This window comes from Miscanthus floridulus, chromosome 10 (genome assembly GCF_019320115.1).
Source record: "Miscanthus floridulus cultivar M001 chromosome 10, ASM1932011v1, whole genome shotgun sequence".
Taxonomy (NCBI): Eukaryota; Viridiplantae; Streptophyta; class Magnoliopsida; order Poales; family Poaceae; genus Miscanthus; species Miscanthus floridulus.
The window spans coordinates 138,587,182-138,614,678 of NC_089589.1; the positions used below are offsets into that span (position 1 = coordinate 138,587,182).

The 27,497-nt window shown below is 41.6% G+C and overlaps 1 protein-coding gene across 3 annotated transcripts; it reads right to left on the reverse strand.

Moving 5' to 3' along the window:
• Positions 1-14,115: 14,115 nt before the first annotated feature.
• On the reverse strand, positions 14,116-20,302 carry LOC136485836 (putative disease resistance protein RGA4). Of its 3 annotated transcripts, none has more exons than XM_066482659.1 (4): positions 19,237-20,299; positions 15,878-17,117; positions 14,653-15,404; positions 14,116-14,563 (listed from the first exon to the last, which is right to left on the reverse strand). In XM_066482659.1, exons 1-3 carry the CDS (start codon positions 19,975-19,977, stop codon positions 14,707-14,709), a joined length of 2,679 nt encoding a protein of 892 aa, XP_066338756.1. In that variant the 5' UTR covers positions 19,978-20,299; the 3' UTR covers positions 14,116-14,563; positions 14,653-14,706. The 3 variants fall into 3 exon arrangements, with proteins under 3 accessions (XP_066338756.1, XP_066338755.1, XP_066338757.1); XM_066482658.1 differs by having other exon boundaries at positions 14,116-14,531; positions 19,237-20,298; XM_066482660.1 differs by lacking the exon at positions 14,116-14,563 and having other exon boundaries at positions 15,273-15,404; positions 15,525-17,117; positions 19,237-20,302.
• Between the last annotated feature and the right edge of the window lie 7,195 nt (positions 20,303-27,497).

The window sequence follows — 27,497 nt, forward strand, 5'->3', positions numbered from 1 at the left end:
AGGAGGCCGGACGCCGGAGCCTACGTCGTCGGCGCGCGGGGGAGGGCACCGGGTGCGGGACGCCGGGGGCCAGCCGCGGGAGCCTGCGTCCTCGGCGTGCGGGGACGAGCGCCGGGTGCGGGCGAGACGAGTCCAGGTGGCGGGCCACCGGCGGGAGCGGCCGGCGTGGGCGGGCGGGCGCGCGCGGGGCGGCGCGCAGGCGCGGCGTTGCGGGCGGGGGTGGCGTGCAGGGCGACCGGTGGGCCAAACTTTGCCGGTGGAGGCGGCTTTGGGGCCGCGGCCGGCGGGCGAGCACGTCGGGCGCGAGCACGGCGGGCGGGCACGAGCGGGGCAGCGCGGGAGAAGGCGCGGCGGCGCGAGGATGACGGGCAGGGCGGAGGGCGGGGCTGGCAGGGGCGGTGAGGGACTGAGGGGACGGGAGTGTGCGTGCGTGCGTGAGTGAGTCTCGGCCGTGCCAGTTAAGTCTTGGGTCAGGCCTTTGCCGAGTGTCCGCGATCTGACACTCGGCAAAGCTGGGATTTTTTAATAAAAACATTAAAAATCGTTGCCGAGAGTCAAGCCGATAAGGCACTCGGCAAAGACTATACTTTGCCGAGTGCTAACCCTAGGACACTCGGCAAATGTATTTTTTTTAAAAAACTTTTCTATTTCCTTTCCCTTTTCCTTAACCGTTTTTTCCAAATTTGTTCCAATACACTATGAAAATACTTTGTTAAATTCACTCAACAATGCAAATTTGATGCTTCAGCGAAAAATAGACCATGATTTCATGTAGTTATAGCTCAAATTCCATTTATATAATTGCAATTAAAAATTAATAATTATCAAATGGATCCAAAAAATCACTAATATTTAACATGACACGATCTTTGATGTCTATTGGCTATACAAAAAGTTTCGGAGTCAAACCACAACTCGACCGTCACTTTCACTCCAAATCTTACCAGATCATTCTCAACAATCATGAAACTTCTTCGGAGATGTTTCGATTTGTAAGCAATGTACGTGACAACTTATGCGACACCTTCTCAATTTTTTGCCACAGCCTTTACATATGATATCATGACATCTTATCAAATTTCATGATTTTCGGACTTCCTTTGCTTTATATAGAATTTAAAAACCATTCAACCACACGCACGGGGTCGTGTTTCCGAAATAAGATGTTCGAAAACCCTTATAATCTTATAGGTAAGGCCTCAAACTGGGTTGAATAACATGAATATCAATTTTATACTCATTTTTTCCAAATATTTGAATCACTTGCCGTTCAAATTTAACTTAATTCAAAAAATTGCTTGAAATACAATTAATTAGTTAAATATAGCAAATAAATTCAAAAATACACCAAACTTAAGCATGGAGTACCACATGTGGTATGTGGAGAGGTGAAAATTTTTGAAGTGCAGGAGTAAAAAAAAATTATACTTTGCCGAGTGTCTGTTTTTTACACTCGGCAAAAAGCCTCTTTGCCAAATGTTGCATTTGTACACTCGGCAAAGAGCTGACGGCGGCAGGCTGGTTTAACGGCGGGCCAAAATTTGTCGAGTGTGAGACGTTGACACTCGGCAAAGAAAGTCTTTGCCGAGTGGCATGTCTGAGCACTCGGCAAAGAGGACGTCTTTGCCGAGTGCCGATCTTGAGCACTCGACAAAGATCAGCTTTGCCGAGGGTCGTGTCGTTGTCGAGTGTTCGAGTTTGGGCACTAGCCTTTGCCGAGTGCCCGAGATAAAAAAAAACTCGGCAAAGTTCTTGGCACTCGACAAAGCTTGCAATTCCGGTAGTGCTAGCAGGTCGCAGCGTTATAATGACAATTTGCACAAAGGAGTGTCATAGAACAGGAAGATATAGCCACCTGTAGTCTGCACTATCCTCCCCATGTGTCAAGATGTTTGAATTTTGTTGTCAAAGAGTTATTTATGCAGTAACGGTTATACTATTAATAAGGATATGCCAAATGTTTTAGTTAAAATTTACAAATTATCTAAAGTAATAGCTTATATAAGTTATATGTCATGGTTATTAATAATTTTAAATAATTTGTTAGTATCATTAATGTAGGAAATATTTTTCATGATTGTTGGATCATAATATATATTTACTCTCATGTATATTTTTAGCAAACTTATCTCTCTTTTATGCACATGATTTGACTTGCATGATGGCACAATATGTATCTTTATTTTATTCAAATTTTAATATATTGCCATTAATTTATAATGAAATTTTAATATATTGCCATTAATAGAAGTGGATCATGTAGAAACATATATATATGCTTTATGGTTATTTAAATATTTATTTATAATAAATATATTGATAATTTCATGAAGAATTTATAGGATGTTTAGTTTTTTTTAATAATGTAAGAAGGCGTAATTTAGATGTAAAATTAAGAAATCACATATATTATGTATCTAAATTGCATAAGTGAGTAATTTAAATAATGACTCATGTGTTACCTTATATTGATTTACACATTCATAGAGTGGTAATTATTTAGAAAATAGCATACATCCTATTGTTGTTATTATCAATGTTCGTTATAGTCTACATAATTGATAGCTGGATGCTTCTAATTTTTGTGAGAGTTTCTAGAAATAATCTTTTTTCTTTCTAGTGGGCCTAGCCTCATAAGGATAGGAGGCAGAGCGATGCCCTTTCTCCCAATCTCATCGATCGCGTCTGTTTACTAATAGTGAAGGATCGTAGGATGAACCAGACGTGATGAGATTTAATTTAGAACCCATGACTGCTAAAGAGCACGCGCCGTCCCAAGCTTTATTTCATTTCAGCAGAGCGACCCAACAACCAGGACATGAAACACGGATGTATTGTCAGCAGTCCTAGCCCTCGATCGTAGCGATTATTGAGATATCTCTACATGATGGATATTGTATATATACCTGCTGTGAAATGGTATTTTCTCCAGATCGGAGAGTAGGATTAATAATTAATTAAATGTTTGCTTTTGTTGTGAAGGAGAAAAATTGACAACTGCCACTGCCATTATATATCACCTTGAACGTAGGACCAAGCAAAGTTACGGTTTACCTGCTGTGGTCGTCTACTCTGTTATGGTTGCTTGCTTGGCCACTCTGTTATGGTTGGATATTTAACCTTGTGATGAGGATATCCGGGCTCATAGTAAGGACACTATGTTTGTCTAGAAAAAAAATCAATGACAGGTGTAAAAATGAGTAGTCTGATTCACCACGCTAAGTAGTCACTGATTTTGAATGACCCGCTCGAAATGCAATACCGGGCAAAATACCCTCCTTAACTTTTAAAACCAGGCAAACACTACTACAAAAACAATTTCTAGCAACGTCTTGCTTTCTTTGTAGGGGCGGCTGAAAGGTCATAATGGCTAGAGGGGGGTGAATAGCCTAATAAAATTTCTACAACAACACTTAACAAAGTGGTTAGACAATTATGAGGCGAAGCGAGTGTTGCGCTAGCCTACTTAAAATACAAGCCACCTACCACAATTCTAGTTTAGATAGTGTCTATTCACACAATAGCAAAGACACTATTCTATGTTAGTGTGCTCTCAAAGACTAACTAAACAGCCACACCAACCAAGCAAGCAAGCAAGCTCTCACAACTAGCTACACTAAAGAGCTTGTCAACTAGTTTGCGGTAAAGTAAAGAGAGTGATTAGGATAATTATACCGCCGTGTAGATGAAGTACCAATCAATCACAAAGATGAATAACAATAGAGACCAATCACCTCGGAATCAAAGGATGAACACAATGATTTTTACCGAGGTTCACTTGCTTGCCGGCAAGCTAGTCCTCGTTGTGGTGATTCACTCACTTGGAGGTTCACGCGCTAATTGGCTTCACACGCCAAACCCTCAATAGGGTGCCGCACAACCAACACAAGATGAGGATCACACAAGCCACGAGCAATTCACTAAAGTATCTTTTGGCTCTCCGCCGGGGACAAGGTCAAGAACCCCTCACAATCACCACGATCGGAGCCGGAGACAATCACCACCTCCGCTCGACGATCCTCGCTGCTCCAAGCCGTCTAGGTGGCGGCAACCACCAAGAGTAACAAGCGAAATCCACAGTGAAACACGATCACTAAGTGCCTCTAGATGCAATCACTCAAGCAATGCACTTGGATCACTCCCAATCTCACTATGATGATGAATCAATGATGTAGATGAGTGGGAGTTCTTTGGCTAGGCTCACAAGGTTGCTATGTTAATGAAAATGTGCAAAAGTTATCCCTTGAGCCAGCCATAGGGCTATAAATAGAGCCCCAATCAAATAGAGCTGTTATACCCCTTCACTGGGCAAAACGCGCTCTGACCGGACGCTCCGGTCATACTGACATGACGCTGGCCCTCAGTGTTCGGTCGTCCGATGGACGCCACGTGTCATCGCCTTCAACCGTTGTTCGTCAGATTCCAACGGTTATGACGCTGACCGGACGCAGTAGCTTCAACTGACCGGACGCTGAACCCCCAGCGTCCGGTCGTTTCCAGTAAGGTACCGACCACGACCGGACGCGTTCGGTTAAAACTGACCGGACGCTGGAACCTCAGCGTCCGGTTGAGTACAGTAAGGGTCGAAACATGGTTTTCCTCGACCGGACGTGTCCGGTTCACCTCGACCGGACACAGCCAGCGTCCGATGGTAAACCCTAGCCACCGTCCCGACAGTCAATGCGACCGGACGCAGGCAGTCAGCGTCCGGTGCTTCTGGATCCAGCGTCCGGTCACTGGACCGACGCTGGCATCAGCTCTGTTCTCACTTCTATCTTCTCCACCCTTGCTCCAATGTGCTAACCACCAAGAATTTGCATCCGGCGCAATAGAAAATAGGCATTTCATTTTCTCGAAAGCGCCGAATGTGTTAGCATATGTGGCACATGTATTAGCATATTTTCACAAATATTATCAAGAGTGTTAGCACTCCACTAGATCCTAAATACATATGCAATGAGTTAGAGCATCTAGTGGCACTTTGATAACCGCATTTCGATACGAGTTTCACCCCTCTTAATAGTACGGCTATCAAACCTAAATGTGATCACACTCTCTAAGTGTCTTGATCACCAAAACAAAATAGCTCCTATAAGTTATACCTTTGCCTTGAGCTTTTTGTTTTTCTCTTTCTTCTCTTCAAGTTTAGGCCCTTGATCATCTCCATGCTATCACCATTCTCTACTTGAAGTGTGCTACCTATCTCATGATCACTTGATGAACTAGGTTAGCACTTAGGGTTTCATCAATTCACCAAAATCAAACTAGAGCTTTCAGCGGCTCAAAAATGAGCGGCCCTTACAAATGGATTTGTAGGGGCGGCCTGTGTTATCAGCCGCCCCTACAAATGAGCCGGTTTGTAGGGGCGGCTCTATATCCATCCGCCCCTATAAATTGGATTTGTAGGGGCAGTTCAATATTGAAGTGCCTCTACAAATAGACACCGAGTATTAAAAATTAAGCACTAAAATTCAAATTTTGTAAACAAACTCGGATGGAGAAACAATTAAAATGAAAGTTGTAGATCTCGAAAAGTTATGAAACTTTGTAGTTGACAACTTTTTCAGTTGATATCATTTACTACTTAAAAATACTGTTTAAAATTAAAATTTGAAATTATTGAAGAACTCTTATTTCTCTTTTTAATTTCTGGCTAAAACTTGTAACTAGTCTTTCCCCCTCATACTACCTTCAAATTTGATGATTTTTTTTCAAAAAATTTCTAAAATCATGCCCTATCAATTTATTGTGTTCTTATCACTATTATTTTATCCATCTTTTTATGTGACTGTGTTTTATCTATTTGAATTTTGAATTTCAAAAAATAACAACTTCAAACGTTATTTTGGAACACTAATTGATTTCAGATGAAAAAATCATGAACATAGAAGTTGCAGAACTTATCAAGATCTACAAGTTTTATTTTGGTCATTTCTTCATCCGATAAAGTGGTAATAACATTTTTCACAAAATTTACATATCTCTCTTATAGTTTCATAAACAATAAGAGGGATATGTAACATTTGTGAACAATGTTACTACCACTATGTCAGATGAATAAATGATTAAAATAGAAGTTGTAGACCTCTGAAACTTATGAAACTCTGTAGTTGACAACTTTTTAATTTGAAATCATCTTGTCAAGGAAAACTACATTTGAATTTCAAAAAATTTGAAATTTGAATTTTTTAAATGACCTCGGATGGACAAACAGCAAAAAATGAAATTTGTAGATCTCAAAAAGTTATGAAACTTTGTAGTTGATAACTTTTTTATTTGAAATCATCTTGTCATGGAAAACTACGTTTGAATTTCTCAAATTTGAAATTTAAATTTTGTAAACGAGCTCGGATGGAGAAACTACCAAAATGAAAGTTGTAGATCTCGAAAAGTTATAAAACTTTGTAGTTGACAACTTTTTCATTTGAATTAGTTTAGGGCTTCAAATAATCAATTTATGCTCAGTTTTGTATAATATGTGGGGAACCAAAATGGAACGTAGACACAAGTGATCATGAGGTGTAGTGGTAGAGGAGTTTACGCGCGAGCGAGAGATCACGGGTTCGAAACTCGGCCGGCGCAAAGTGTGCAAAAATCGTAAAAAAATGCTGCAACCGTAAAGCGAGGATATGTGTGGCTGCCAGTAGGGACCTCATTGGATTAAAAAATTTGCTATTTTATGCCCCTTTTTTCGTGATTTCTGGAAATTGATTTGTAGAGGCGGTTCAATATTCAGCCGCCCCTACAAATCGATTTGTAGGGGGGCTAATAACACCAGCCGCCCCTACAAATCGATTTGTAGGGGCGGCCTGAGAACCGCCCCTACAAATCAGTGATTTGTAGCCACCCTTTCATAGGGACGGCTGGCAAAACCCCCCTACAGAGGGTTACCAGCCGTCCCTAAAAACCTTTTTTCTACGTAGTGAAAATACCCCTCTCGACCATTTCAAAGTGGTTTCTTGGGTGGTTTTGTTGATGTGGCTGTGGGACCCACCTGCCATTTGGTCTTTCTTTCTCTTATGTATATAAAAAGCATAACTTTTCCATATGAAGTTATATGAATATAAACTTTATGTCAAACTTGTAAAGATCAACAAAATCTACATCGTTGTAGTTAATAACTTTTCTATTTAATAAATTTTAGAGGCTCAAATATTCATTTTAAGTTACTAGATTTTGAAATTCAAATTTTAAAATTTTCAAATGACCTCGGATGTTGATATAGTCTATAGAAAAGTTGTAGTTCTTACTAAGATCTATAACTTTATAGTTAACTTTTTTCTAAAATCATTTAGAGCCCCAAATATTCGTTTTAAGTTCTCTAATTTTGAAATTCATTTTTTTTTAGATTTTCCAATGACCTCTGATGTTGATATAGTCTACACCAAAGTTATAGATCTCAACATGTTTTACAACCTTGTAGTTGACAACTTATTTATTTGATTTTGTTTAGAGGCCCAAATTTTTTCTTTTTAAAAAAAATCAAAGAAATTGAATTTCAAATATAAGAATTTTAAACCAACATTTGAGCCTCTAAACAACCCCAAAAAAATATTATCAATTACAAAGTCGTAGAACATGTTGAAAGATACAAACTTTGGTGTAGACTACGTCAACAACAGAGGTCGTTTGAAAATTCCAAAAAGTTTTGAATTTCAAATTAGAGAGCTTAAAACAAATATTTGGGGCTAAACGATTTCAGATAAACAAGTTATCAACTTCAAAGTTGTAGATCTTAATGAGAACTACAACTTTTCTATAGACTATATCAATAGCCGAGTTCATTTGTTGGTTTCAGCCAGGGCTTATCAGCCAGCCAATAGTATTTTCTTTTACAACAAACCAGCACTAGCCAGGCTTATCAGCCCAGAAACCAACCAGCGAACAGGCTTATTGTATTTTTTAGCCACCTGAAATATAGCGTCACTACCGGATTCAGGATCTTTGCCGAGTGCCAGGGGCACTCGGCGAATCCCCAAAAACACTTGGCAAAGGGTTTGCCGAGTATAACACTCGGCAAACGACACTCGGCAACCCCTTTAACGGCAAACGCTAGTTTGCCGAGTGTTTTTTGTCAGGCACTCGACAAAGACGTTGCCGAGTGCAAAAAAACACTTGTCAAACTTTTTTTTCAAAAAAAATAAAAAAAGGCACCGCACCACTAGGAGCACCGCCGCCACCACCATCCACGCCTGCCGCCGCCGCCGCCTGCACCACGCTGGGGAAGAAGGGAGGGGCCGGATCTGGCCTCCCGCTGCCGGATCGAGATGCACGCCGCGCGGGATCCGGTCTCCCACTGCCTGATCGAGACACCCGGCGCCGGGATCCGGCCTCCTGCTGTCGGATCAAGACCCCCGCCGCCGGATCTGGAGGTGGAGGGGAAGGGAGAGCGGCCCACCGCTGAGATCTGACCGCCCTTCGTCGAACTCCACGCCTTCTTGCTCGAAGTTGCCAGATCTGGCCGCTGCTCAGGTGGTGGAGCGACGCGCCGCCGGGGCCGCTCGAGCCGGAGCTGGCTGCATCCACGTCGCCGGGGCAGGCCGCCCGCACCAGCCTTGCCGGAGGGAGGGAGAGACGCTGAGGGAGGGAGAGGGGCCGCCGTAGTGAGGGAGAGACGGGAGGGAGATGGGGAGCCGCGCCGGATCTGGGGAAGAGAGGGAGAGGAGGGGCGGCCGCGCCGGATCCTGCCAGGGAAGAAGAGAGGAGGGGGCGGCCGGGCCGGATCCCCGCCGAGGAAGAGAGGGAGAGGAGGGGCGGCCGCGCCGGATCCCCGCCGGGGAAGAAGAGAGGAGGGGGCGGCCGGGCCGGATCCCAGCCGGGGAAGAGAGGGAGAGGAGGGGTGGCCGCGCCGGATCCCACCGGGGAAGAAGAGAGGTGGGGGCGGCCGGGCTCATGTGTCTAAATAGCATAAGTGAGTAATTTAAATAATGACTCATGTGTTACCTTATATTGATTTACACATTCATAGAGCGGTAATTATTTAGAAAATAGCATACATCCTATTGTTGTTATTATCAATGTTCGTTATAGTCTACATAATTGATAGCTGGATGATTCTAATTTTTGTGAGAGTTTCTAGAAATAATCTTTTTTTCTAGTGGGCCTAGCCTCATGATAGGAGGCAGAGCGATGCCCCCACAAACACGGAGCTTTCTCCCAATCTCATCGATCGCGTCTGTTTACTAATAGTGAAGGATCGTAGGATGAACCAGACGTGATGAGATTTTAATTTAGAACCCATGACTGCTAAAGAGCACGCGCCGTCCCTAGCTTTATTTCATTTCAGCAGAGCGACCCAACAACCAGGACATGAAACACGGATATATTGTCAGCAGTCCTAGCCCTCGATCGTAGCGATTATTGAGATATCTCTACATGATGGATACAGTATATATACCTGCTGTGAAATGGTATTTTCTCCAGATCGGAGAGTAGGATTAATAATTAATTAAATGTTTGGTTTTGTTGTGAAGGAGAAAAATTGAAGACTGCCACTGCCATTATATATCACCTTGGACGTAGGACCAAGCAAAGTTACAGTTTACCTGCTTGTGGTCGTCTACTCTGTTATGGTTGGATATTTAGCCTTGTGATGAGGATATCCGGGCCCATAATAAGGAAACTATGTTTGTCTAGAAAAAAAATCAATGACACGTGTAAAAATGAGTAGTCTGATTCACCACCCTAAGTAGTCACTGATTTTGAATGACCCTCAAAATGCAATACCGGGCAAAATACCCTCCTTAACTTTTAAAACCAGGCAAAATACCCCCCTTGACCATTTCAAAGTGGTTTCTTGGGTGGTTTTGTTGATGTGGCTGTGGGACCCACCTGCCATTTGGTCTTTCTTTCTCTTATATATATAAAAAGCATAACTTTTCCATATGAAGTTATATGAATATAAATTTTATGTCAAACTTGTAAAGATCAACAAAATCTACATCGTTGTAGTTGATAACTTTTCTATTTAATAAATTTTATAGGCTCAAATATTCATTTTAAGTTACCAGATTTTGAAATTCAAATTTTAAAATTTTCAAATGACCTCGGATGTTGATATAGTCTATAGAAAAGTTGTAGTTCTTACTAAGATATATAACTTTATAGTTAACTTTTTTCTAAAATCATTTAGAGCCCCAAATATTTGTTTTAAGTTCTCTAATTTTGAAATTCATTTTTTTTAGATTTTCCAATGGCCTTTGATGTTGATATAGTCTACACCAAAGTTATAGATCTCAACATGTTTTACAACTTTGTAGTTGACAACTTATTTATTTGATGTTGTTTAGAGGCCCAATTTTTTTCTTTTTAAAAAAAATCAAAGAAATTGAATTTCGAATATAAGAATTTTAAACCAACATTTGGGCCTCTAAACAACCCCAAAAAAATATTATCAATTACAAAGTCATAGAACATGTTGAAAGATACAAACTTTGGTGTAGACTACGTCAACAACAGAGGTCGTTTGAAAATTCCAAAAAGTTTTGAATTTCAAATTAGAGAGCTTAAAACAAATATTTGGGGCTAAACGATTTCAGATAAACAAGTTGTCAACTACAAAGTTGTAGATCTTAACGAGAACTACAACTTTGCTATAGACTATATCAATAGCCGAGTTCATTTGTTGGTTTCAGCCAGGGCTTATCAGCCAGTCAATAGTATTTTCTTTTACAACAAACCAGCACTAGCCAGGCTTATCAGCCCAGAAACCAACCAGCGAAAAGGCTTATTATATTTTTTAGCCACCTGAAATATAGCATCTCTCATTTTTTATTAATCTATTATAAGGTCAGAGGTGGGTAATTACTTTAGAAAAAATGTGAACCTCCGCAAGTCCTGCCCATATATTTTATATTGATAATAGTAGCCAAGTCATCGTGATCGGCAGGCTCCATCAAATATTTTATTATCAATGGATATATTTTAACGTGATTGTTGATGCCGAATAGGATCCGCATCACACGTTAGCAAGGGCTAGCATGCCCGTGGTCCACAAACGACCGTGATTGTAGCAAGAACGTAGCAGATCAACCAAATCGGTCTAGAGATCAGTTATGTCAATGTTGAGCTCGTTTTTCGCGTGGTAGACTCCTGAACACGTCTCGTGATGACATGTTAGGGAGGAGCACGTAGAGGGTGTCCTAGGGTCGGCAAGGCTATTTAGAATGCTACCAAATCTCGCTAGAAGACGTGACGAACATCAAGGCAAAGAGAAAAGTAGGAAAAAAGATGGTATGTGTTGTGTTTTTGATCAAGTTTTAATCCTAAATTGGCTGTGATACTCTCATATATATAGAGGGGACTCATATATATAGAGGGGATGGTCTTATTCCAGTATAAAACTAATCCAAAGCGTATTCACTAAGTTTTCTACGCAAAAAATGGATCCAAAACCGAATCGCAAACCAACTCGATTGAGGAAAGGCAACTGGCAAGCCCAGAACACGGAGGGGTTTGCCGGTTGGGAAAAAAAAGTTGGCTACTCCGATTCACTTGAAAAGGATGGGAAGGGCACGCAATAATTGAGCAATGGCTAACGTCCCATGCTGGGGTTTTGTTAAGTTCTTGGATGGGGTACACTGTAACAAATGTGCAGGTTCATCTGATTAGCATATGAGCCGTACACGTGGCATGATCGTCATGATGGTGCGTGGCCGTGCAATGATAACCCTAGCTAGCTACGTTTTAGCTGGACGGTAAAGCGGTGAAGAAAAAGCACAGAGGTAGCTGCCAGCAACAATTGCCTGCCCGATGGATCACATCATATACTGGCCTTTACTTGAAATGGATCACATCATACTGCACCTGTGTAGTATTTCAACCAGTGAAGGTGCGAACGCGTACTCGGCAGGCTCAATAATTCATACTGCACCTGTGTAGCTACAGCAGTCCTAGCTGCTGCCGTGTCCATCTATCCCTCCGGTGAAAAAGGACATAGATATAGATATGGGCAGAGGGAGCGAAAAGCAGTGAGCAGGACCCACACGTACGGCTAGCTATATTCTTGGATTGAATAAACCCTCACCCACTTTCTTTATCATGGGGCTGCTGTTTTCTTCTTGCCATTGCAATTTTCCAAAATGCTGATCTCTCTCCCAATCTCATCGTAGCGCGTTTCTTGAGTTATCTCTGCATGATGTATCTACCTGCTGTCAAAATTTATTTTCTGCGGATCGGAGAGTAGGATTAATAATTACTCCTACATGTGTTGCATTTGTTGTGAAGGACAGAAATTGAAGACTGCCATTATACATCACCTTGGACGTACGAGCAGGCAAAGTTGTTGACCAGCTGTGGTCGTCTGCAGGGGCTGCACCTCTGTAGGGCAAATGCTAGGATGGGATACTATGATTAGACTTCCACAACCATGACAATCTAGTAAGATGTATTTTACTAATTTGCACTACTACACAAAAGATTTTGCGCTGCGTTTTCAAAATGGCCTCGGAGGCGGACGGCCCGGTTGCCCGCCTCAGTTATTCGAGGCAGGACAGCCGGGCCAGCAATCGTCTCGATTAATGCTTAATCGAGACGAGCATTATAGCTTAACCACCTCGATTAATACATATTAACCGAGGCAGTTGTTGTAACGTAACCGCCTCGGTTAAACGATTAACCGAGGCGGTTGCCCTAAGCCCACCGCCTCCTTTAATCAGTATTAACCGAGGCGGTTTGCTTAGGGCAACCGCCTCGGTTAATCGCTTAACCGAGGCGTTTGTTCTTAAGCAACCGTCTCGGTTAGCTTGGAGGAATCTGGATGAATCTGAAGGAATTTGTGAGAGGAAAATACTATTCCGAATGATAAAAGAAACGAATCAAGCTGGATTTAAAAACACCCAAACGGGGCCAATAATGCATACTGCACCTGTGTGGCTACAGCAGTCCTAGCTGCTGCCGTGTCCATCTATCCCTCCGGTGAAAAAGGACATAGATATAGATGGGCAGAGGGAGCGAAAAACAGTGAGCAGGACACACGTACGGCTAGCTATATTCTTGGATTGAATAAACCCTCACCCACTTTTTTAATCATGGGGCTGCCGTTTTCTTATTGCCATTGCAATTTTCCAAATTGCTGATCTGCCCGCCCGCCCGCCCTCTCTCCCAATCTCATCGTAGCGCGTTTCTTGAGTTATCTCTGCATGATGTATATACCTGCTGTCAAAATTTATTTTCTGCGGATCGGAGAGTAGGATTAATAATTAGCTACATGTGTTGCATTTGTTGTGAAGGACAGAAATCGAAGACTGCCATTATATATCACCTTGGACGTACGAGCAAGCAAAGTTGTTGACCTGCTGTGGTCGTCTGCAGGGGCTGCACCAAACGTACAGCATGCATGTGACGCCCATCCTGTCCAGTCCCCACCATCGCACTGCTGGTTGGCAGCCACTGCCCAGAATTCAGTGTCAGTAGTAGTAGTATGAGCGTGGAGGCGTGGACGGAATCATTATTCATGGTCAGCCGCAGGAAGAGGCCGGCCCATCGCGTCCTCCGCCCATGCATGCTTATTTGTCAATTCCCATCAACGCTCGTCTCGTCCTGCTGCACTTACATGAAGTGCATGGTGGGTCACAGAGGGGATATATCTATGGTTCTTTTATGGGGTTCATATGTGCACGACTGCACTGCACAGCATATGAGCGCGCCGTAGGTGGCGTGGTGGTACAGGACTTGTTTCCTCCTCTAAAGTTTAGTTCGTATCAGATATTTGGACGGATGTATAAAGTATTAAATATAGACTAGAAAATAACTAATGGTACATATTACGACTAATTTGCGAGACGAATTTTTTAAGCCTAATTAGTCAATGATTTGACAACGCGGTGCTACAGTACACACATGGGCTAATGACGGATTAATTAGGATTACTAAATTCGTCTCATGGGTTACTATGGACTTGTATAATTTATTTTATTATTACTATCTGGACACTCCCACGTGACACCCTATGCGATACTCCAACATTTCATGGGCCTAAGATTGGCTAGGCAGACCTATAAGTAACCCACACTGAATAAAGTCGTACAAGCATGCAGGCAGGCACCGAGGTTCACAAAACAAACGTATGCAGAGTTGGACGAAGCTCAAAAACAGGGCAGAAAAGAACAGGGCGTATCGAACCAAATCAACAAGAATATACCAGATTTATGGTCATAAGAACAAATCTCATATACAAACCAAACTGTCTCTTGCAAGAATTGACCAGAATGTATATGTTCTTTTGAATCACAATGTAGTTCACAAGCTCTACAGTCTACAATGAGCTTTACTCACTCAACAATTGGGAACACATGAGTACATCATTATCTCTCGCGCTCATGGATCACAGTAAACAAACTATATTTGCACGCCATTAATTGTCCTATTGCAAATAAAGGATAGACTATAGAGTGAAGGAAAGGGGGAAAAAAGCACAAACCCACAACCAATCAGGGATGAGAACACCCACCACACCATGCGATGCGGCCTGCAGTTTGCGTTACGATGTGAACGCCTTTCCTGGCTGCAAGTACAGACTTGTCCCCCGCTGCCTGTTCCACAGATGGATCGATTGACAAACATACTGTAAGACCCAAGGATCATTATTAAAGTTTGGGTAGGAATGCAGCAACCTCTATGGATTAGAAAAAGGAAGGCGGCCAAGAGACTTACCATGCTTCTCAGCTGAGCTGTCGCTGGTATGTTGAACAGTGGCTTCATCTTTCCTTACCAAATGCGTTGCTCAGGAATGTGCTGGATCTTATCCCAATTTGGGTGTCCCTCTTCTTTGCAGGTTCTACTGAGCACGGGGCACCCTAGGATATCAATCGTCTTAAGAGCCTGGTCAGGCAGCGTCGGAAGAAGCTCTATCTTATGGCAGATCCAAATCCACAGTGACTGGAGCGACACGAGGTGCTCCATATTTTCCGGCAACCTGTCCCAGTCACAAGAGTAAATGCCAAGCTCACGCAGACCAATGAAGAGTTCACTATCTTCAGGAATAGCTGCCAGCTGGCTGCAATTCCAGAGTTCAAGTTTGTGCAGGTGCTTTGGGGCATCTGGATGGTGGCCACTCAACACCCAGCTAGGATACCTTGAACCGTTGTAGAACGAGATTTCGAGCTCTTGAAGATCCTTTGGGGGACAAAGGCCCTCAAGTACCTCTGCTTCCACGTCTGGACCAAAACTCTTATCCAAGTCGAACCTCAGTTTGAGTTCTCTGAGTCGCTTCTTGTTGCATAGGTGGGCTTCAAGAGCTTCCTCTTTGCTTCCGATAGCCCCAAGCCCCCATATAATTAGAGAGCCTCGAAGTTTGTTCAGATGCATCAGCTGCTTCAACTCATACCCTTGTGCCTCCTTCACTAAGAAGCTTCTCATTGTCTGGAGTGACGTCAGCCTTCCAATGTTGGGGAAAGAAAGCGGATCTGAGATGTGCCGCAAATAGATTAGATTAGCCATATTTTCAGGACAGGATGCTCTAATGCAAGGAATATATATGGTCTGGATATGGTAAAGCTTGCTAAATGTGCTTGGCAAAATCAGACCGTTCAAGTCATGACGAGAATTGAAACCAAGATAACGTAGATGCCTCATATGATCAATAGATGCTGGGACTGACAACTCTGATGTAAAAAAATTTAGTTCAATGACCAGCACCCGCAGTTTCGTCAGCCTCATGAACAATCGCCCCAAGAATTTTTCTAAGTCATGATTTGTTTTCATGGTTTTTTTTTATACTTCTCATAAGGATCCACATTAATGATCAAGGTGCGCAAATTTCCCAGATCCAGAATTTTCTCATTGATCTCTGCTACATTTTTTGTCTTAATGAAAAGATGGTGGACCCCTCGTGGGATATCTACCGGTGAGTCATTCAAACCAATTCTAAAGAACTCACTTCTAGAAACCTTCTCTGCCAACTCGTGTAGCTGGTCATGAATTCTGAATGCCTGATCCATGCCAAATAATGTTCTATGTTCTTGTATAAATGAGAATGTCAGTAATTGATCAAAGTAGCTCTGCCCTAGATCTTCCAGTTCCTCTGTTGACTTACACGTGGTTTTTACAAACCCGTGAGCTATCCAGATGTGAACCAACTCATCCCGTTTTAATCCATGTCCTTTGGGGAAAGTGCTGCAGTATGCAAAGCATCGCCTGATGTCAACACCAAGCTGCTGATAGCTCCACCACAGAGCTCCCATGGTCTTGTTCAGCATGTCAAGTTTCGCTGTTGTGTCCCAGAACTTAATACTGTTGTTCCTCTGAAGCCGCTTTCCTACTGTTACTGCTGCAATAGGTGAACTGCATAGCCTGTTTGCAATCTCTCTTCCAATGTTCTCATATTTTCTATATTCATCATCAGTTGCAAATGGTCCTGCATGATTCATGAGCAATGATAAGTAGACCTTTTCTTCCAAATCAGGCACTCGAAAGAGCTGCAGATGAGCACCAAGAGCTCCAGCTGCATCCCCTTTTTGAGCTGTCACAAGGACTCTGCTTCCACTCCGGGCTGCACTGAGTGTGAGCATATCAACTAGAATATCCAGTTCCTTCTGATTGTCATCGTTGACCCAAAGATCATCCAGTACCAACAAGAAGCGTTTGTCTTTCAATTCTTTCAGCAACTGTGTTTTTAGACTTTCAGGACTATCACCGTCATTAGATGGCCGCCTCTGTGTGATCTGGTCCAACATATCACGAAATATATCACCTGTGCTGAATGTCTTCCCCACAAGAATGAACATGATAGGGTTGAAATAATGTCCTTCGTCCTTTTCATAGTCACAAACATATTGTGCCAGGGTAGTCTTCCCAGAACCAGTAATGCCATAAATGCCAATCACAGAATAAGGACTAACGGTGCTGGAGCTTGGTGCGTTGGTATCTGGTCCCTCACGAAGCATCCTAATTATATCTGCACGGTCCTTGTCTCGACCGAACACTTTCCGTTTAATGACTCTGTACAATTGGTCAATCTCTTTCTGCTTGCTGCTGCTTTCCTTGGCACTGTTTTTGGAGGTGCTGCTGCTATTCTGATTCAAGAGACCTGATTTCTTCGAGGAAGTGAGAATATCTGCTATGCCCTGTATTTGTTTCCTGAATCTGATTCTTCCAGTAATAGGCACATTGCCATCCTTCTGCAAGAAGGAAGTTTCAAACAATTATCTTAGCCACATATTCTTTTTGCGACTTATAAATACTTTCAACACGTCATTCTATACGTGCGAAATAAAAGTGTAAAAGTGGATGCAAATTAATATATAAATAAAACAAGTATTCAGATTCATCTTATTATAATGGAAATTTTTATTTAATAGCGCTAGGCCAACAACCTTGCATCTGCAATTGCAAGTAACTCTTCGAGTGTATTGACTGCTTTTGACTGGAACTATATATCACGATACATTAGTTGTTCCTGTCCCATGTGTATGTATATTTTGAACAAAAGATACGCATCATTCTAGTTATCCAATAATCTTGAAATGAGTCATGTAGCTACATTATTACTAGTCATCAAGCTGTGCGCTTTTACTACACACTAGGATCATCAATCAAAGATACAAATATTAGAAGTTTGTTACTAACACAATATGCATGTATATACTTTTCAATCTCTAACACCGGTCATAAGACATAAACATTAGAAGCTTCATACAATTATCGATATGGAGGTATAAATATAAGTAGCTACCAACTATGTATTGTATGTTTCTCCATTTATATATCCATATTTTTTTGTCTCCCTCTACTTGGCACCTTCAGGTTTCTTCAATATCCATTGAGTTAAAACCTTACTTTAAATTATATGGTTCGTCTAGTTGCGACATAATGATTTTGGCTTTTAAATTTTGTTCTTATTAGTTGCTACGTCAAGTGGAAACTCTGGTGTATTACTACACCATGTATTGGAAACTCTAACACACACACAGTAGGCATTGGTAATTTAGATGTATATTCGATGGGGTATTTGTTTTACTTTATTATAATGTGGCGAAGTGTAAATTTAGAAGCAATTGAAGATATTACTTATATTATGTATCATAATGTGGCATGGTGGGTATACCTACAATGCCACATTTTGATACATAACATAGGGTTTAGGGTTTAGGTTTTAGGTGGTATGGTTATTTTATAGTATAGTTTGTTATGGCAAAGCTAGGTAATTTGGATATGGATTTATGTGTAATTTATGTTGTTTTTCATACAAGAAGAGATATACATTATTTATTTTTAGGATTTATATTTTTTCCTAGATTGTACCATGCAAATTAATGTGTAACCTCCACTGGGGCCTCCATTTAGTAGTATTAAGACTCTCCCCAAAGATGTGCATCAGCTCAATCACCTAATAAGTTTCCTTCCGATGCAGATTGGTTGTCCCAATTAATGCAGTTTTAATCCAGAGTATTTTATCATGCCTGTCTTTGTGGTATCCTTATTATCTTTTCGCCGTGTTCGCTGGTCTGGAGGGTTCCAGCCAGCCGGCTGGTCCCCCTCACGCGGCAATTGTTCATTCATCCAGCAAAACAGTGTTTCTCTTTCACACAACCAGCCAGTTTTAGCCAAGATTCTGCCAGCCGAACGGGACCTTTGTTCAATTCTTTACAGATGCTTCTCCATCAACTTGTATGTATCATGGATAAATCTGGTGTATATATGCATCACTTGATGCATAATCACTTGTATAAGATCGAAACAAAAAAGGAAAAAAAATTTAAACTTCATCCAACAATAAATAAGTATGTTGAGTTTTATCCACTATATAGCGAAGAATAGCAAAATTTATGACACCAAATAAGTAGACTATGAAAATATATTTCTTGATGTATCTAGTGACATTAATTTAATGTCATAAATATTTATGTTATTTTTTCTGTAAATTTAGTTTAACTTAAAATAATTTGACTTAGGACAACTCTAGAAAGTTGTTTTATTTTGGGATAAAGTGTGATATTCCGAGACAATTGAAGACGGAAACACCACCAACACGTGTACAAGCTACATAACCTTTTCTAAGCGTGTGTTGGGACTCGGTCAATATAATGGGTAATAACTACGCTCTGAATAATATTCCTATATACTATAGTAACATGGAAAAGGAGCACTTCCGAGGAACATAAGAGTGACGTATTTTGCAAAACATATGTGAAGAAGAGAGAGGATAAATACCAGCAAGATCATATAGTGTTGTTTGCACTGCTGCTATAGGAAAATAGCTACAATGCTAGGAGAGCTGAGTTGAATTCATCATGTTACCTGCAGATCACTTTTGATGCCAACTTGTTCATATGACCAGTCCCGGTAACCCCGGGCTTCTGCAATCCGCTGAGCGGACCAGCTGAATACGGACCGACAGCAGCTCGTGAGGTGGCTGCACCAACCGCAGAGCCTCTGGACCCCGACGGTGGATGTTGCTTGGGAAACTGGTAGAACGTCCTCACCTGAACTCCAACCTCCGAAAAATTGCCCCAGCTTCTGTTTCATGCTATGCACCAATTGCAGTAGAGGAGCTGGGGTGATGTCTATGCAGTAGAAGGCGATGCAAGCACCAGAAGCGTGGAGAACTCGCTGCACCGAGGCCCAGCTCCCTCTGCCGAGGGCGACAATGGATGCGCCAGCAGCCTGGATGAGTCGCTGCACCCATCTCCCGTCGTCGCCACCAGTCAGTTCCTTCTCGATACGGTGGTAATCGACAAGGTCCAGGATGTCTTCCGCCTGGCACAAGGCAGACTTGAGACGTGTGTCCAGCTTGTCCAGTATCTCCAGATCAGATCCAGACCCCTCGTCCCTCATCACCATCCTCTGCTCCTCGACGTCTCTCAGAGTCTCCCTGAGAGCTGGGACAGTGACTTCCTCCAACTTGTCGAGCTCTTTGGATGCGTCAAAAATGAGGTAGGCAGAGAGTTTGTTCATGATCATGCTGATGATGGGTGAGAGCAGCCAACCCACTACGGTGACTGTCCAGCCCGTCGCAGCGATGCTCCAGGGACTTGCCATGGATCAGGATGCTGTGCTCTCTTTCTCTCTTGGATCTAGCTAGGACGTACAGGGGGAAAGCAAAGGCGCAAGGGAGAAGATGGATGGTGATCGAGTCGATCGTGAATCGGCAAAACCTAGCTAAAAACTACAATCAATACACGTCGGTATATCTATCTACAACGATGGCAGATTCGCAATCCCCCATGGCCATAGACGAGACCACCGGAGCGAAAGGAGGAGGGGAGGGGCCGGGTGAGGGCCGGTGGGCGGAGAGGTGGTGGGGTGGAAACACTAGTGGGATCTGATCGGAGCAAGAACTGGGGTTCAGAGAAAAAGCTCCCTACTCATCCACTTGAAAAGGATAGGAAGGAGAGAAAAAACACTAGTGGGATCTGACTGGTACCGAGGACGACGCGCCATTATTCCTTTCAGCATAGCTACCCCCAACCACGCACGTCATGAGACACACGGCTCTACCTGCCACTTATTCCCGGGCCCAATGCAATGATATACGTGTCACACACACCACACAACGTGAGCATAAGATGCGTAGATAGTGCTGTTGTTACCTGTAGTAGACTTCGTTTTGTTCCTGGCAGGTCACAACTCGAGGTGATCTACTAGTAGTCTGTAGGTTGCGTAATGCAAACGGAGATCATCTCTGTCCCGGCCATCGTAGCATTCGATCATGAGGTATCTCGCTCTACATACTTGCTCTCAAATTTTTCTGTGGTTAGTGGTTTTATTATTAATTATTATTAAATCAACAATAATTACTAACGTTGTTTCTAATTTTAATTTGTTGTGAAGGAGAAAATTTACCGCTACCATTATTAGGCCTTGTTTAGTTGGCCAAACTTTGGAAATTTGGCTAAGGTAGCACTTTCGTTTTTATTTGGCAATTAGTGTTCAATCATAGACTAATTATGCTCAAAACGTTCGTCTCGCAATTTTTAACCAAACTGGGCAATTAGTTTTTTTTCATCTACATTTAATGCTCTATACACGTATCGCAAGATTCGATGTGATGGCTACTGTAGCACTTTTTAGAATTTTTTTTTGAAACTAAGGCCATGTTTAGATCCCACCCAAAATCCAAATTTTTTCAAGATTCTCCGTCAAATCAAATCTTGCGGCACATGTATGGAGCATTAAATGTAGGTAAAAAGAATAACTAATTGCACAGTTTGCCTGTAATTGACGAGACGAATCTTTTAAGCCTAAATAGTCCATAATTGAACATTTTTTATTAAATACAAACGAAAGTGCTACAGTAACCAAAAGCCAAATTTTTTCGCATCTAAACGGGCCTAAACAAGGCAATTAGTTTCTGTTGCTTTCGTCTATAGGAGCTGCCTGCTATGCTGACCAGCCGGGCAATCATCACTCATCAGCTACAGGATCGGCAGGCCCACCATGTCCTCTCCGTCCCCGGCCCCGCTTGCATGCTTTGCTTTGTCGATGGCCTGAGAGAGAGACGCAAGCAAGCAAGCAACGTCTTTGTCCAATAAGCCCTTGTTTAGTTGGGTGAATTTGGATTTTGGGGCTACGGTAGCATGTTCGTTTTTATTTGGCAAATTGTATTCAAACATTGACTAATTAGGCTCAAAACGTTCGTCTCGCAATTTCCCACCAAACTGTGCAATTAGTTTTTCTTTTCATCTACATTTAATACTCTATGCACGGGCCGCAAACATTCGATGTGACAGGTACTACAGTAACTTTTTGGAAGTTGGGGGTGGAACTGGGCACATTCTACGTTGGTTTCAGCAGATGACCCTACGTGGTAATACAATGATATACGCTCTCTGTCCCTTTTTAACTATGGTTTTGACTTCTAAAAAAGTTAAACGTACTTAACTTTTACTAAATATATACAAAAAAAATATCAATATTTATGATACAAAATTAGTATAATTAGATAGACTAGTCTATCAACACATGCTCTCACACAGGCTAGAATCTTATAAGATATATAAACATTAGTTATTGTTTAATGTCTCTGGATAATAAAATTACTTGTATTAAATTATACTTTTTTCCTCTTTGTTCATTTTCTAACTCAATAGGCATAACAAATACTTTGTACTGTCTATTTATTTGTGATATCATTTGTTGATCTATTTGCTTTTCATCTATATTTTATGAGCCCCAAATATTCGTTTTAAGTTCTCTAATTTTGAAATTCATTTTTTTTAGATTTTCCAATGACCTCTGATGTTGATATAGTCTACACCAAAGTTATAGATCTCAACATGTTTTACAACTTTGTAGTTGACAACTTATTTATTTGATGTTGTTTAGAGCCCAAATTTTTACTTTTTTAAAAAAATCAAAGAAATTGAATTTCAAATATAAGAATTTTAAACCAACATTTGGGCCTCTAAACAACCCCCAAAAAAATATTATCAATTACAAAGTCGTAGAACATGTTGAAAGATACAAACTTTGGTGTAGACTACGTCAACAACAGAGGTCGTTTGAAAATTCCAAAAAGTTTTGAATTTCAAATTAGAGAGCTTAAAACAAATATTTGGGGCTAAACGATTTCAGATAAACAAGTTGTCAACTACAAAGTTGTTGATCTTAATGAGAACTACAACTTTGCTATAGACTATATCAATAGCCGAGTTCATTTGTTGGTTTCAGCCATGGCTTATCAGTCAGTCAATAGTATTTTCCTTTTACAACAAACCAGCACCAGCCAGACTTATCAGCCAAGAAACCAACCAGCGAACAGGCTTATTGTATTTTTTAGCCACCTGAAATATAGCGTCTCTCATTTTTTATTAATCTATTATAATGACAGAGGTGGGTAATTACTTTAAAAAAATGTGAACCTCCACAGGTCCTGCCCATATATTTTATATTGATAATAGTAGCCAAGTCATCGTGATTGGTAGGCTCCATCAAATATTTTATTATCAATGGATATATTTTAACGTGATTGTTGATGCCGGATAGGATCCGCATCACACGTTAGCGAGGGCTAGCATGCCCGTGGTCCACAAACGACCGTGATCGTAGCAAGAACGTAGCGGATCGACCAAATCGGTCTAGAGACCGGTTATGTCGATGTTGAGCTCGTTCTTCGCGTGGTAGACTCCTAAACACGTCTCGTGAAGACATGTCAGGGAGGAGCACGTAGAGGGTGTTCTAGGGTCGGCAAGGCCATGTAGAATGCCGCCAAATCTCGCTAGAAGACGTGACGAACAGCAAAGCAAAGAGAAAAGTAGAGAAAAAGAGGGTATGTGTTATGTTTTGACGAAGTTTTGATCCTCAATTGGCTGTGATACTCTCATATATATAGAGGGGATGGTCTTATTCCAGTAGAAAACTAATCCAAAACGTATTCACTAAGTTTTCTACGTCAAAAATAGATCCAAAATCGAATCGGAAACCAACTCGGTTCAGGAAAGGCAACTGGCAAGCCCAGAACACGGAGGGGTTTGCCGGTTGGGAAAAAAAAGTTGGCTACCCCGATCCACTTGAAAAGGATGGGAAGGGCACGCAATAATCGAGCAATGGCTAACGTCCCATGCTGGGGTTTGGTTAAGTTCTTACACTGTAACAAATGTGCAGGTTCATCTGATTAGCATATGAGCCGTACACGTGGCATGATCGTCATGATGGTGTGTGACCGTGCAATGATAACCCTAGCTAGCTACGTTTTAGCTGGACGGTAAAGTGGTGAAGAAAAAGCACAGAGGTAGCTGCCAGCAACAATTGCCTGCCCGATGGATCACATCATGCTGGCACCGCCACAACCCTTTAGCTAGCTAGCTCGATAGTTTCGCCGCTGGCATGAGCTTTCCCCCAATGTAATTAAGGCCATGTTCAGTTCACCCAAAATTCAAACTTTGATAATATGCAAAAAGAGGATTTTTCGTCACATCAAACTTGTGGTATATGCATGGAGTATTAAATGTAGACGAAATCAAAAACTAATTGCACAGTTTAGTTGTACTTTGCGAAACGAATCTTTTGAGCCTAATTAGTCAATGTTTGGACAATAAGTTACAAATACAAACGAAATGCTATAGTAGGGAATCTTATACTATGTAAATTTGGCCAACTAAACGACCCCTAATTGCTATCCACGTCGTCCATGTCGTTCACAGCTGCCCTTTACTTGAAATGGATCGGAGAGAGAGACGCAAGCAAAGGAAATTAAAGCAACGTCCTTGTCCGTCGCCAGTACTGGGGTTCACATCACATGCATGTGCACGACACTGCAATCCTCAGGTGTCCTACTTCTCGGCGTGGCTTGCGCGTCCAGGACGGCAAAGACTGACTGGTATTAAAGCTGGCTGATAAGTTGATTTTAACTGATTTATTGTGAGAGAAAAATACTGTAGATTCTCAACAACATTGATGTCACAGTAGTGGTTGCCTGTTTTCTAGTAGCAGATCTACTCCCTCTGTCCTAAAATAGAAGTTGTTCTTATTTTTCGAGAAGTCAACCTTTTTTAACTTTGATCAATTGTATATAAAAGAATATTAATATTTATAATATATAATTAGTCCTCATGTTCTGCAGCACTACTTCAGCGGTACTTTTCAGCAAATGAACAATATTTTTCTCTCACAACTTTCAGCATAAGCCGAATTTCAGCAAACAGGGCCAATATCATTAGATAGATCTTTGAATATACTTTTATAATAAACTTATTCAGAGATATAAATGTTGCACGTATTTTCTACAAATCTAGTCAAAGTTGAGAAAGTTTGACTTACACGAATCACATAATGACTTTCTTTCTGGGATGGAACGAGTATTTGTTCTAAATGACTAACCAGTAACGAACTAGCAAACGTGTTGGTGCTAATTAAACAGCCATGCTTGATGCTTGTAAAGTCTGCCTATCGTCGTAAACTACCCTTTTCGTACTCCACTAACAGCAAAAAATTAGCTACAGCTAATCTTTGCCCTTGTTTAGTTGTAGGAATTTGGATTTTGGGGCTACTGTAGCACGTTCGTTTTTATTTGGCAAATAGTGTTCAAACATGGACTACTTAGGCTCAAAATGTTCGTCTCGTAATTTCCCACCAAACTGTGCAATTAGTTTTTCTTTTCATCTACATTTAATGCTCCATGCACGAGCCGCAAACATTCGATGTGACAGGTATTGTAGTAACTTTTTGGAAGTTAGGGTGAAACTAAACAAGGGCTTTGATCCACTTTTCCTTATAGAAGTGAGTGAATGTACTGAAAAGCGCATGGGCGGCATCATTCTCTTTCACACCGTGTCCCTATTCATGCGTTTGATCGAGCAAAACTACCAGAATTAATGATAACGGAAAATAATAATTAACTAAATAAGTACCTTTGATCCACATGTGACGCATTCTCTCCGAACATAAAAGGTCTGCAACCTCGTGATGTTTCATTCCCTCCTTTTCAGATATACTATCTCGCTAAGGTACAGTGCTTTCTGGGGAAATACCAAAACAACCATAGAGGCTGTTCATTAACGTTTATCAATGAAAAAAAGTCTACATAACTCCATAACGTATTAAGGTGATCTACGTAACCCCATCAACTATAAAACCGGGTATTATACACATGAGTTTTTTTAGGGATATTATACACATGAGTTAAATGCACCAGAGGTCCATTAACTTATGAGTAGGTTTCGGTTAGATCCATCAACTTTCAAAGTGCCTTTTTGAGTCCATAAATTCTGTATGTCGTATCATTTAGGTCCATACCCTCCAAGTAGGCTTCTCACGCTGACGTGGCTTGCTGAAGTCGCGGCCACACAAGCGGCCAAGTTGACGCGGGCTTCTCTCGCCCGTGGCGGCCTACGCGTGAGGCAGAGCGGCTGCTCGCCCGGGGCGGCGTGCACGCGAGGCTAGCCGTCGCTCGCCCGCGGCAGGCCTACGCGCGCGCTCACTGTCCTAGAAAAAAAAATCGGTCCCCAACGATAAATATGAAATTTCAGAAATCTCGGAAATCTCGGGTCAAATTTAAATAAATTCAAATTGATTTTTTTAAAAATTTGGCATCAGTTTACTAGAAAAACTCTCTGACCCATCATCCATCACAAATTTATATAACATCGATGAAATAACACAATATATCACCCGCGGTAATACAGCGGGCCGACGGTGGGCGAGCTGCATACGCTAGTGCCATCGAATGTGTGAGTGAGAAAATTAAATAAAATTGATGAAATTTAGGGATTTGATAAGATTAGAGGATATGGAGGGTCATTTTAGTGTGGTTTGGTGTAATTTTGGAGCGGAAGATGAATTTAACCGAAAAATTTTGACCGATATAAAATTTTTCGGACCTCAGTGAAAAAGACGATATTTCGGAAATTTCGACGATATTTGGCTGAAATTGTAAACCGGCGGTTACCAGAAAGACCTTCGCGACGACGTCCTTGCGCACTACCTCTGCGTGGACTAAGAGGGTGCAACACACGACCTGCGTGTCCACAAGGCAATTCAGGAGATCGAGAGGTTCACCATCTCGGTGCACGTGCTAGGCTGCTATTCCGCTGACTCCACCGTCTATGACTCTCATGGAAGGCGTGGCCATGGAGCACGGTGGTGGCCACAGCAGGATGGAGGAAGTCGCTACTACAAAAATGATTTTTAGCAATGGGTTTTTTTTAGGGATGGCTCCACTATCAATCGCCCCTACAGTGGGTGAGCTCGGGGCCCATGATTCCAGCCACCCCTACAAATCTAACAGTAGGGGCGACTGGTGATACGAGCCGTCCCTACAAATGGGTAGACTTGTAGGGGCGGCTCACTCACCAGCCGCCCCTACTGTTCGATTTGTAGGGTCCGCTGTATAAATGGCTGCAGCCCCTTTCTTTCTCCTCGGGTCACTCACTCCAACCCGTGAAAAAGGTAGGGTGGCCTTGGGCACCTCCCAAAAATTACTCTACTAAGGGGGAAGATTTTCGTCACAAATCCTTTGGTAGAAAGGTTGTAGAAGGTAAGAAAATGTTATTCCACACTTTTTTTCAAGTTTTAATGGTTGGTTAGTGAGTAATTAGAGTTTTGTTTTTCTCTCTCTTCTATGGTGCTTGAGCTACTTATGAAGCAAATTAGACCCATGTTTTAAATGTACTAGGGTAAATTAGATAGGGAAACAAGATCGTACCCTTATTTAGTCCATGTTTCTTGATTTTAGTGAACAATTAGATAGTTTCATGAATAAATAGACCATTAATTATCTTTCCTCTACCATGGTGTGTTTGTATTTCTCATGTAATTATATTTGATTTATATTCATATATATCTAAAGTATATACAATTATTCTCAAGTAATTATTAATTTGATTCATTTATATATATATATGAATAAGTAGTCCTTTAATGTTTGTTTTGTTGTTGTTGTAAAAGATGGAGTACATGAACTCTTGGATGTATGATTCATTAAGGTTCAAGGCATGTTTCCGTAAAGAGGTGGATAAATTTATTGAAGCCGTAGAGAAGCATGCAACGACGTTGACAGAGAATAAGGATATAATTATTTATCCCTGTAAAGATTGCAAGAACCGTATGGCATGGACAGACAT

Bases quoted from the DNA above. Each gene is read 5' to 3' on its own strand.
- LOC136485836 (XM_066482659.1), bottom strand. From the start codon at position 19,977: ATGGCAAGTCCCTGGAGCATCGCTGCGACGGGCTGGACAGTCACCGTA. The intron at 17,118-19,236 runs GTAACATGATGA...TCCTTCTTGCAG, and splicing joins GCATCAAAAGTGATCTGCAG to AAGGATGGCAATGTGCCTAT. The intron at 15,405-15,877 runs GTGAGTTCTTTA...GGCACATCTCAG, and splicing joins GGCAGAGAAGGTTTCTAGAA to ATCCGCTTTCTTTCCCCAAC.